Source organism: Anolis sagrei, chromosome 5 (assembly GCF_037176765.1).
Source record: "Anolis sagrei isolate rAnoSag1 chromosome 5, rAnoSag1.mat, whole genome shotgun sequence".
NCBI classification, from domain to species: domain Eukaryota; kingdom Metazoa; phylum Chordata; class Lepidosauria; order Squamata; family Dactyloidae; genus Anolis; species Anolis sagrei.
Genome location: NC_090025.1, coordinates 55,140,085 through 55,153,395, shown reverse-complemented (window position 1 = coordinate 55,153,395; position 13,311 = coordinate 55,140,085). Strand labels below are relative to the sequence as shown.

The window sequence follows — 13,311 nt, the reverse complement described above, 5'->3', positions numbered from 1 at the left end:
AGTACCTCCATTGCTGTTTGCTGGGTCTGCAGAAACTTTGGTACATGGAATAAAAGCTTACTTAAATATAAAATTAATATAAGTAAGCAAGAAATCTGTAAGATTAATTTATATGCAGATGAGGTACCTGTTTATAAAGAACATAGATATACACTAGTTTTACTGAACTACTTAAACCTTTTGTTAAATATTTAGATAGAAATTAAAGCTAGTAAGATCAGAACGAATGAGATTAAATATAGAGAATGAAATAAAATGGCACTGGTATATATAATTCCATTGACCAAAATGAAATATTTAGTTATTTGCATTACTGCTAATGTGGAAGAGTTAACATAAAACAACTATAATGAACATTTCAGGCACTAATGCAAGACTGGGATATGAGAACATGATTAATGTATCTTGGCAGTAATGTTATGTTGAAAAATATTCCCACAAATTTACCTTTATTATTGAATGCGCTACAACTGGTTACTTTTTTGGGGATGCCAACCTCTCACAAAGGGATTTGGCACTTTTTATAGCTAGAAAAAGATGCAGACTACTACTTTATATAAGTCAGCTGTAATACAGGAATTTCCAAATGAGGAATCATTAATATGCAACTGTACTAATTCTGTCTTTACATAGAAAATTCAAGGAAATCGCTCTTGGAGTGTTTTTTTTAAATGTTGTTTATAAAAACTTTGGAAACTCCCCAAAAATCCATAGATAAGTGAAACGTTCTGAAACTTGATGTACCGACAGTGGTAAATGTGCTGTACCATTGCAGCAAGTTTCACCCCAATGGTTGTAAAATTTCCCTGCTTGTGCAATTACTATAATGAAAAAGTAACAAAATTTTGTTACTATGGCTTACACAGCCAGTTTGAATCACAAATTTTTAACTTGTGTCTTATGTTTAATTTTTTGTTCTGTATATTTTATTATGTCATATATATATATATATATATATATATATATATATATATATATATAATTTAAAACTTTTATATCCCAATTTTCTTCACCTTCGTAGAGGGACTCAGACTGGCTGAAAGTAAGGATTCAATGCTAATAATACAGACTAAAACATTATACAACAATAAAAAATTAAAATACATATAGAATAAATACATAAAGCCAAATCACCAATATAAAATCATGTCCAAACTCAGTCTGCATACATGGTCGCTAACTTTGGTCTGTAACCGGTCTCAGTCATGATTCTGGGAATGCTTCATTCCATAACCAGGATTTCAGTAGCCTCCTGACGGTCAGGAGGGAGGGGGCAGATCTGATCTCACTCAGGAGAGAGTTCCATAGCCAAGGGGTCAGTTCTGTTCTGATGTGATCAATTTCCTCAAGATCTCCAGTGTAGAACTGTCTAATTTCTTCTGCTTCTGCCTCTATAATTGGAGCAAAAGCATGAATTATGGTTTTATTAATGGGTTTTCCTTAAAGTCTTATTGATATTATTCATTCAGATTTTTGCGGTATATCTTTTGATTGCTTTTGCTATATTTCTTGACACTATTATTGCCACCCCATTTCTTCTTATATTCTCATTTCCTGAGTAAAGCAGGGTGGGTAATTATCTGACTCACAACGTCCCACTTCTGCATAATTCACCTTGCTTGCCCCAAGTAATGAAATCTTCATACATTCTCTTTCTTGTTTTATGTCTAGCTCCACCTGCTTCATGTTTGCAAAGTCCATGTTGCTATATGTGCTGCATAACTTTGGACTTTCCTTTCACTTCTAAGATTAAGTGAAATTCTTTTAGCTTGAGTTCAGATGTGTCATTAGTAATAGCACTGTTTTGAAGTTCTCTGCTTCACTTTAGTAGCTCATTGGGTGCCTTCAGATCTGGGATTCTTATTTTCTGGAACTATCTCTTATTTAGTTTTGGATTGTCTCATCATAAATTTTTCATGGTAAAAGAAAAGTATTATGCCTCCTTGTGCATAGTAATAACAAATTTTAGCTATAATTTCACTGCCCAATGTTGAAATATCTCCAGCAGTGCCATGCTTTCATTACTGCTGCTACCACAAAGCTATTTGGAACTATTATTTTGATTTATCAAAAAAAATTCCTTTCTGGCAGGCAAAACCCTGTTTGACATGGAATCTGTACTGCTATGTTCAGAATAGCTCTTTGCATCATGCAATCCCACCACTGCAGAATGGTTTCACCATGGTGGAAATGTGAACATGCCATGATGTTTACAAATCATTTGTGGGATGATCAATGCGTTGAAACATTACTTTGTGGACAACACTCAGAATCCCTCTAGTCATTGATCATGTTTTAATGTAAAGTATTTTTCCTTACTCTGTGAAATCTCTAGTCTTCACTATTTCTTTCATCATCCCCTTGGTGTCCTGCATGTAGATTCTCTCCTGCAGATACACACCCTATGCATGCAAAGTTGTGGATTTGTGTAAGAGTGAACATATTCACATGTCTGAAGGGATATGCTCAATGTTATTAAATTAAATGTTATTAAATTTAAATTTAATTTAATTTCATGTTATGAATTTTTTCCTCTATTCTGCTTATGGACAATTTAAATTTGTCCACATTTTTATGTGCATGTTCCAGATATTTGGCATATCCTCATATTTTAAATGTCTGCATTCTAGAATGCCATATTTTAGGACCTGCAACATTTTTTCCCCCAGAAACTGGATGTGAACACCAGCATGTAATTAATTATTTCAGAAGGTCAATTGTGTGTGTGTGTTCTATGTATGTGTATTTATTTATCACACCTTTCAAAGTCTTCATGTGGTAGAGTTTACCATTTGGGTGACAATGGGAATGTGGGTGGGAAGCACACTGGATGGGACTGGTTGTGGCATGACATCTAAAACTGTTTTAGAATATTTATTATAACCTTGATAGTTTTCTTGTGAAGTCACCGGCTAAATTTCATTTTGTTACTTGTATTTATCTCTGGGAGAAGCTAACACTGCATCAGATGAGCAAAGTATTAAAATTTAATTAATAAGAATCCATTACAATCACAGTGGGAGCAAATCATCTGAAAAGGTGCAAGTATGCAATATATTTTAATTAGAGAGCTTTATTGTTAATATATATGTCTAAATGACACCTCATATTTTACAATTACATCACGTAGTAGCTTTACCTTACAGTATAAATCCCAACTGATGCAACAGTACAGTCATAAATGACTAACTATACTGCTTTGATTATCACTCAGTCATGGAATATGATAGTCTCACTCACTAATTATGTATTGAATTTGACTCTTCCTATTTTAGTTTTACAAAAATCATGGTATATATTTCTGTAAACTCTTTGCTGTGAACAAAATGTTCAAAAAACTGATTTTTCCCTATTTCTATCTGTATGAGCCCTCTTTTGTATAGAGCTCCACGGCTCAAGCAAGTTAACTAGGGAGAAGTGATGGAGGTGGGAAGTGAGCATTAGACTTTTTGAATTTCCAATTATGCAATACATGCATAGACTTAAGAGAGGAAGGGAGGCTCTGCTAAATCCTGTTGGTATTGATTGTATGCGTACGATTCCTTTCTAATCTCATTGTTAAAGGAAGCAAGAAATGATTTAGCAAGTTTCTTCTTGTAGGGAGAAAAATAATTGAAGGAATTTTTACAATTTCTAACTTAAGTAGAAATTTTGCAGATATACTTTTGTGCAGAAAGCTGCATTTTCTTTTATATAAATACTATTCTATAGGAAATGTCTTAAAATGTAGAATTTTCTGTATTTGAGAACTTATTCTGTACACCAAACACATGTGTATTCTTATATAAGAAACAGCATTTCTTGTGGTTTTCTGAGAAATATTATTTTCTGCATAGAAAACAGTTTACTACACAAAAATACCTTTGGATGAAATTTGCATGGAATAAGTGCAGAGCTACATTCTTATCCAATCAAGCATTTACTCGTAAATGTCTTCAGACACTTAAGAAACCTGTTTTTCAGCCATTTTTAATGTTTTAACATTTCATCCATTCTCCATTTGAAATGCCTGTTGTGTGGGTGCTTCCATAGGGAACTTCCTTTCACTGCATTTAACCCAAAAGAACATACAATTATTCTTATCATTATTGCTATATTCAAACCTGCATTTTCCATTATATTTTGTGAGCTGCAGTCTTATATTGGCATACCCGTCAATAAGTTCCATTTAACTCTATGCAATTTAATTTGAAGTGAACGTGCATAGGTTTCTTCTTTTCTTTTGGTCCTGTCTATTTGCTTATAATTGATTTGCTATGCAAGGGAACAGGAAAGAGAGCTTACTTTGCTGATGTTTCTATATCTGATTTGATATTGTCTCTTCTTTAATGAGAAGTTTAACAAAGCACAGACACCCATGCATCCACAGAACAGAAGTGAAATAATGATTTTCTTTTACTAGCTAGGGGACAAGAGGATGGATTTCCTGACTAAATTATATATAATAAAAACATGCAGATAGCTCATAGGGACAAAAAAAGGAGAAGGTTGTTATCATAAATAAACTGTGTATTTCAGCTATGGGGAAATTCTGAAAATATTGATTAAAATTGATTAAAATATATCTTTCAGATAAAACAAAGGGTTTTGCAGCCATCAACCAATACAACTTGAAACTACCCATGTAGAAAATCACCTCCTTTTTACAGAACAATTCAGCAGTTGAGGTGGAAGCAACTGAAAAGTCACAATCCTCTACCAAAGCATAGTGTTTCTCTAGTAACTAGTAAAAAATACTGTAGAAAAAGAAGGTAGACCTGTCAGTTATTCATCCTTTTCCACTGCTCTCCCACTTTCAAAATGCTGCAACAAACCAACAAGACACTATTTCAAGAGACAAAAAGTTAACCTTTACATAGTGATAAATAAATTGCTTAAAATTTAGGATTATTGGCAGTCCCAAGTTACAAACATCCAACTTACAAATGACTCATAGTTACAAATGGGGAGTGAGGGAAATCTACCTTTTGGAAGGGGCATTTACTCATGAAAGAGTTATAATGGGAAAAAGGTGTCTCAACTGAAGCTTTATCACCAATCCTTGTTTCCACAAGTCACATTTTTCAAAATCCAATGATCAGAGTGACAGAAAGTGAGGCAAAATCTTATGACAGCAAAAAAAAAAAAAAAAAAAAAAAACACCCAGAAGAGAGTTAAGCCTTCCCCATACTATACAAAGCTAATATCTATCTATTTTGGTATATTTACACTTGAAAATATACCTGTTCCAACTTAACATACAAATTCAACTTAAGAACAAACCTACAGAGCCTATATTGTTTGTATATTGTAATTACTTTTTAAATTAAAAAGTTTAAATGTATACAACAAAACAGAAAAAAACCAGCATAAAGAGAGAAAAACGTGGGGAGAGGGGAGTTATTGTTAGTGGAGTAAACTAACAAATATTAAATATGTCACAAAAGAAAAGGGAAGGGGTTAAAGAAAAAGAAGAAAGACAATGATCAATGTGCAAAGTTTTCTTAATGCCCTTATTACTTTAAAATGTCATTATTACATTCAGAGCCATTTCTTTCTTTTTAATTTCTTCATATCAATTACAAGGATTATATAACATACCAAAATTTCCATGTATCTACTATAATAATGAGATGAGTGTTGTCACCAAACTATCATATCTTCTTACTTTGTACTTATAATTTTTAACTTATAATTGTTTAAGGGATAATACAATGACAACTCAACTTTATTTCTATCCTGCCTTTCTCCCCATAGGGACCCAAGGCAGCTAACAGTAACATGACACAACCTGCTAAAATTTAAAAACAAAGGAAACACAATTTTTTTAAAAACCAGTAAAATATTTGTGTCATGACTATAAAATTAAAATATAGTTAAAAGTAATAAAGTACAATTCAAATTTCATTTTTAAGTTAAATATCCAAAACCTAAAGAACCTCCAACTGTAGGTGGCTATCATTGGGCATGAGTCTCTTCCTGAATGAAGAAATATTCTCCAAAGGCCAAAAAGAGCTTTTCTCTTAAGAAATCTGCCAATCAGTAGTGTCTGGTGGCTTCTGGGTCAGAAGTGTTATTCTGTCTTTAATCCAGATGTTTAAAAGAGCTATCTAAAACCTGGATTCAATGACTCAGTGACATGGGAATCACCAGCAATCTTGCAGCAGAATTATTATTCTGGCAGAAAAAAACAAAAGGGGGAACAGAGAAGAGATGGGGCAAGGAAGGGGATGAGTTATTCCAGGCGCAAATTCTCTGCAGCCCATCAACACAGCAAAAATGGTAGAAGAAAGTACGTTCGGTTTTAGGTTCAGTGGGGCTATGAATAAAGTTCAAGTTCAGCTGCCCTGATATATATTTAGTTGTCCTTTAGTCACCCTAACCAGTTAACATTGTGTTTTAAGTCCTTCTCTGGGATTGTGAACCATGTTCCTGGATAAGAAAGGATAAATATCTCAAAACTGGCGTTTCACTCTTTGATATTCACACCATTTGTTTCACTCAATACATAAGAACAACAAAAGAAAAATGGGAAAAGTTGGATTGACAGCAACTGAATTTTTTTTAAAGTGTTAAGGAAAGCTCATGAGGATTTGGCTGCCCTTGAGAAAGATTATGAAGAAGTGGGTGTTGATTCTGTGGAAGCCGAGGCTGAAGAAGGAGAGGAGTATTAAAAGGAGAAGTAACCTCAAATGATCAACATTTAAGAGTATTTTCATATTCTCGTTCAGTTTCAAATAAAAATTTTAAAGTTTTTTTTAAAAAAAGGAAAGTACTGACCTGTGAAGGGCACATTTTGTATCACCAAGTGCCTGCAGGAAGCTTAAACATTCACCACCTACCCATGATGGTTCCAGATAGAATTGAGGCACCACACACTAATATGAGAATAAAAATACAAGTGACATACTATATATTTTATGTATTTTTAAATAGAACTATAGTATCATTCACTGTAGGACTGAATCAGATGGCCCCAGTCCACCTTTACCATATCTAAGGTACTATATAAAGTTCAGGGTGGGCAGAGGAATCACTTTTCTGGATGAAAGGAAGCTGAATGGTGTTTGGGTGAGATCTATTTACAATGATATGTAAGGTGATTGAAACCCTTCTTAAAATTTCCTTCTTCTTGCTGCATCCATGCCATCAGCATATAGCCTTCTTCGTCAAAGCATGATTACCCTACATTTTAAAAATAGTATTTTACATTGTATTGTCGAAGGCTTTCATGGCTGGAATCACTGGGTTGTTGTAGGTTTTTTCGGGCTATATGGCCATGTTCTAGAGGCATTCTCTCCTGATGTTTTGCCTGCATCTATAGCAAGCATTCTCAGAGGTAGTGAGGTCTGTTGGAACTAGAAAAAAGGGTTTATATATCACACAGATATTTTACATATATTTTGCAACAAAGCTACAGGTGATAATGTGTTGTGTTTGCTAAGAATATTTGTGGAAAACAAAGACAGCTGCCCCCCATGGCAGATATATAGCACTATCCCTGCAAATTGAGCCAGGTGGCAAATGGTCCTGTTCATACAACTTCCCTTGATATTGCTTGTCTTCTATAAATTTGATTATGTGGCAGTGCTAAATGTCTGGTGCTAATAAATATGTGGGTGAAATATTGCCTTGTTCCTCTGTTTTGTTATGATATATGAGCCAGTTGCTGAAACTCTGGATTACTTTGAAGTGTATTTCTATTTTTAATTATTTGCATTCCATTTGATGCATTGTGATTTTGTTTCTGCAGTTCCACCAGTCATACGAGTCTTTCCTGAAAGTCAAGCCAGGGAGCCAGGTGTGACTGCTAGCCTTCGATGCCATGCGGAGGGCATTCCCAATCCTGTGCTTGGTTGGTTGAAAAATGGAATTGACATAACACCAAAATTATCCAAACAGTTAACTCTTCAAGGTAAGGGAGCACATTTTAATAATTTTCTAACAGTTTAGGCATGTCTTTTTTATCTTTACACAAAGACGTCTGAGAGCAATGTGAACTTTTCTACTAGTGTAATTTATTTATCATGCCTTCAGGCAGAGCCTGAAGCAACAAATGTGATGTGTTAACTTCCCCACCACAGTAATGAAGCTGGCAGTTCTGAGATCTGCAACAGACCTCATATTTCCTCCTTATTCCAGTGTCCATCACTGTTTTCAATTCTTATTATCATACCAAGTATCTACATCCAACAACTTTTCATTTAATGAAGTGGACTACAGTCATAAATTTGGACAAGCATTGTGTTTGTGTGTGTGTGTGTCAGGAGCAACTGCAATTCACTTCTGGTGTGAGAGAATTGGTCGTTGCCCAGAGGATGCCCAGATGTTTTGATGTTTTACCATCCTTGTGAAAGGCTTCTCTCATGTCCCTGCATGAGAAGCTGGAGCTTACAGAAGGAGCTCAACCTGCTCTCCCTGGATTTGACCCGCTGGCACAAGTGTTTAACCCACTTCACCACCGGGGCACCACCGGGGCAATGCTTGTTAGTTTTTAAGGCAGAACTTTCCAAACTGTGTCATGACATCTTAGTGTGTCAGCTGCATGCAGTGTGTAAGCATGTCGTGCAAATGTAATGTGAAAGATCTGAGTCAATGTGAAATAAGCAATAAATCATATATTCTTTAAAATATAAATGAAATATTTTCATGATATAAGTTGTGTCACCAAACATTTTGTTATTAGCAATTTATGTATGTCTCTATATCTCTTATAAGGGGTTGGTTTAACCTCCTGTTTGCTAGTAAAACTGAATTACTGTGTCACAAAATGATGCATGCCTAAAAAGTTTTTCACCAACATGAAAAGGTCTGCTTTAAAGGTAAAGGTAAATGTTCCTCCTTGACTAGTCATGTCCAACTATGCGGGGTAGTGTTCGGCTCCATTTCTAAGCTGAAGAGCCGGCATTGTACATACCTCCAAGGTCATGTGGCCGACATGACTGAAGTCTACTTTAAGGTGTCACAAAACTATATGTTTATTTTCTTACAACAGATTAACATAACTTCCCCATCTGGAAACATTTTGAAAAAGTGCACAGCATTTTTAAATGATGGAAATAAGATGCTGTTACAAACCGAGTACATAAATTGATGAAATATTTCATATCAATGCATATCTTGGAGTACCTTAATTTCTCTCTCTTGTTTTTTAATGACTCCAGCACTCCACCAGTAGAATTGATTGGGTAGAATGAAAAAAAATGATACTTGCATATATGGGATTCTTGAAAGAAAGTTCTTTCAAGAATCCCATATATGCAAGTATCATTTTTTTCATTCTACCCAATCAATTCTACTGGTGGAGTGCTGGAGTCATTAAAAAACAAGAGAGAGAAATTAAGGTACTCCAAGATATGCATTGATATGAAATATTCAAAGCCTTAGGTCAGTGGTGACAAACCTATGGCACAGGTGCCAAAAGGGGCATGCAGCACGCTATCCTGGCATGACTACCATTATCCACTCCTGATCACCATCCAGTCTACCGCTTCCCTGCTCGATCACCCATCCCCCTGCTTGCTCACTTGCCCTCTTGCCTGCCCCTTGCTTGATCACCCATTCACTCACCCACCCACCCCCCACTTAACTGTCTTTACCCACTTGCCTGCTTGCCCACCTGCCCACCTGCCTGCCCCCCACTCATTTGCTTGCATCCCATGCACTCTTCCCCCTCACACCCTGGGTATGCTTCCCCTGCTGGTGATCACTGGCTCACCACCCCTCCTTCCTGCTTGCAACTCCCTGAGTGCCCAACACCACCACCACCACACCCCCTGATTTGGGCACTTTGTCTTTAAAAGGTTCGCCATCACTGCCTTATGTGGTTGTAAGATTTTTTAAAAGAATGCAATGTTGGCATAAAGACATGATTTGGCACATAATGGCTTCCATATCTGCAGATGACTAGGAATCATAGAATTTAGTCTGTGCAGATTTTATACATATCTCCAGCCCCATGCCCTGTGCTCTCTTTCAATTTTAGAGGACTCTGTATCTTAGTGTTTTAGAGAACTAGTTTACCCTTATGTGCAACTGTGCAAGTTCATTGACAACACATTAAATGACATGCTGTGGAGCAGCAGCTTCTCTCTCTCTCTCTCTCTCTCTCTATCTATCTATCTATATATATATGAGAGAGAATGAAATGGCACTTCCATATCACATAGCAAATTCTGCCATGACAATTTATTTGAATTAATCCAGCATTTTTAGGGGGGGGGGGGGTAATACAATTGCAAAATTACATTTGCTTTTATTGCCTTCACATGGAGATGGCAGTCCACACCTTCTGCTTGACAAGAGACAAGTTATGTTTTCCATTGTAATATAATCACTCCAAAACCACTTTTTTGTGGTCCTAAACAAATCTTATCATTTTAGGATGTGTGACATCATTCATGCTTCTATTATTTCTTCTGCTTCAATGCAAAGCAGAAGAGATAAAAGCCATTTATTCTCTTCCCTAAAATGTGACTAGGACGTGAATGAAGGACAGAAATATCTTCTGTATTATAGGACACCCAAGGAGAGAAAATAGAGAGATAATATACAGAGAAACAGCACAGTATCGTGGCTTCAGTATGGACTGGAACTTTTGCTCGGGCAAATCATGCTATCATATGCCTAAGAAGAAGGCAATGGAAAACCTTCTTTGGATATGTCTTATGGTTTGCCATAAGACAAAGTTGACTTGAAAGCACATAACGACAATGTACAGTATAATCCCTTGTTTTGTATTTGTAACTCTAGGTTTCAAGTATTATTTTCTCCCTTAAAAACTACACTAATTTCATTTTGGCATAAGCGCTTACATACAATATATTATAGTAGCCACATCCCATACGTATATCCCTAAGATGGACTAGTTAGCTATAGTGATTTTTTTTTTTGTTCGTACTGAAGCCAAAATATACTTTTCAGCCCAAATCTTAGCAGCAAGGGAAAAAGTGTGTTTCAGTAGCTAGCTATATATTTGTAGAAAAATGTAATGTTTCCCAAGGGGAACTATCAGGAGTGACAAGCAGTTTAACTAGACTAGAGAACTCCAAGCTTAACACAGTAAGCACAATGAAAATCTAACTCACATATCATTTTCTTATTCTCTGCACAGCAAATGGGAGTGAAGTCCACATCAGCAATGTACGTTATGAAGATACTGGAGCATACACTTGTATTGCAAAAAATGAAGCAGGAGTGGATGAAGACATTTCTTCCCTTTTTGTGGAGGATTCTGCACGAAAGACACGTATGTTACGAAGTCATAGGATATTCCTCCTTCTCTCTCTCTCTCTCTCTCTATATATATAGAAAAATTATCATTTTATAATATGTTTAGTTAATTCTTTTGCATTTTTTGATGCTAGCTCTTCTATATGTTCTGACTGTTGATAGACTTTCAGTATATCACATATGGTATACCAAATTTGTACATATTTCTAAACATATTTCATAGCATTACAATTCTAATCAGTAACCAAAATGTTACCTAGCAGAAGAGCAAAACTCCATTAGAGGTCTATACTAGTCTCTTACTAGTAATATCATAGATGTCATCTTTCTTTGAGAAATTAGAAATTAAATAAATTAAATAAACAGTCTCTAATGAGATAAGTTTTGCACAGTAAAATATACCATCACTATCCACTCTGGTGGTGCAGTGGGTTAAACCCTTGCACCGGAAGGCTGCTCACCGAAAAGTCAGTGGTTTGTATCTGGGGAGCAGGGAAAGCTCCTGTCTGCCAGCTCCAGCTTCTCATGTGGGGACATAAGAGAACCCTCCCACAGGATGGTAAAACATCTGGACATCCCCTGGGCAACATCCTTGCAGATGGCCAATTCTCTCACATCAGAAGCAACTTGCAGTTGCTTGCATCAAACCTGGATGTCCAGATGAAGTCCATGGACCTCAGGCCCTTAAAATGGGTTAAACCAGGCTGAAACATTTTAACATCTGGAGGGCCACAAGTTGTGCAAACCTGTTGTAGATGAACCTTAAGAGAGAAGTTATAATCGGATCCTAGGGGCTCTTCCAGACAGGCTCTATATCCCAGGATCTGATCCCAGGTTTTTTGCTTTAAACCAGATTATATGAGTTTACACTGCCAGATAATCTGGGATAAACAGAAAACTTGGGATCAGATCCTGGGAAATAGGGCCTGACTGGAAGTGCCGTAGGGCTCTCAGCTTGCAAAGTGTATGCTCTAACATCAGTGCCTGTTCCAAACAGATATTCTATATGTTTTCAGTCATTTTATTTCAAATTGCTTTTGGTAAAAAATATTTCAGTCGAGAATAAAAATGTATTTAAATACTGCTTGCCAGTTTCTTCTGCAAATCATATGGAGGCGCTATCACTATCATTAGTCAAAATACTGAAACAATGGGGGAGAGTAAATAAAGACATAATTCTTTATGTTGTGTGGAGTCCCATTTTCACACCCCCCCCCCCCCCCCACACACACACATACATATGATTATGCAAATACAGGTATTCCATAATACATAATAAAAAGAGTCCAAAATACCTCTGGTATCAAGCATTTCAGAAAATGATTACGCAACCTGTATATAAGAATTATTATCTCCTACTTCCCATGGCATTTCTAGCCAAAAGAAATAAATACTGACTACATAAAACAATAAATAGTGAAATGCATTGCTTATTACAAAATGCCATGGCTGGGATCCTGCTGGGGCAATAAGCTAATGAAAAATGCTTGTGCAAGTTTTTAATCTTGTGAAGCCAATAATATAGCAAGCATACACAGAAAGTCCTCTGTGTCTCACTTTCTGATAAATGAAGAACTTATTGACTGTCATACAATGAATTAACTCAAGATCATGGTGCCTTTTATGAAATCAGTTGCATGATGGCATTGGCAGGATACATCACAGCTATGTCCAGTATGCCATAATTATACAAGATTTTGGCCCATATATGTGGTAAATAACAACCATATCTCGGTGGTATTAAAATAGTATTCTTTTAGGAACTGATTCCATAAACCTGTTCGTAGAAATTGATATCATAGGTAGCGAGATCGTTACATTCTTGTATTCTTATTATGAAAGGAACATTAAATCTGAACATAGAAGGCATTCAACAAGTACAAACCAAAGAAATGAAGCAGCTGAAGTGTTTTTACCCAAGCCTAGCAAACACAGCACAAAACACCAGGAAATTTTTTACTTCCATCTCTAAGTCCCTTTCTTCCCATCTATCAAGCTAATTTGGAACATCACCAGCCAGCACACAAGAACATAAATCACCTGTAAGCACCTCCCTATGGTAGGTCTCTTTTAGTATAAAGCTCAGTCCTGGTAATTCTA

At 36.0% G+C, this 13,311-nt stretch overlaps 1 protein-coding gene across 4 annotated transcripts in view; it reads left to right on the top strand.

The window, feature by feature from the left end:
- The window catches only part of FSTL5 (follistatin like 5), a 445,346-nt gene that overhangs the window by 361,163 nt on the left and 70,872 nt on the right, over positions 1 to 13,311 (top strand). For all 4 annotated transcript variants that reach the window (XM_060778765.2, XM_060778762.2, XM_067468703.1 and 1 more), the window contains 2 exons: positions 7,733 to 7,894; positions 11,093 to 11,227. In XM_060778765.2, the coding sequence (XP_060634748.2) occupies positions 7,733 to 7,894; positions 11,093 to 11,227 (297 nt within the window). The remainder of the gene's footprint in view (positions 1 to 7,732; positions 7,895 to 11,092; positions 11,228 to 13,311) is intronic.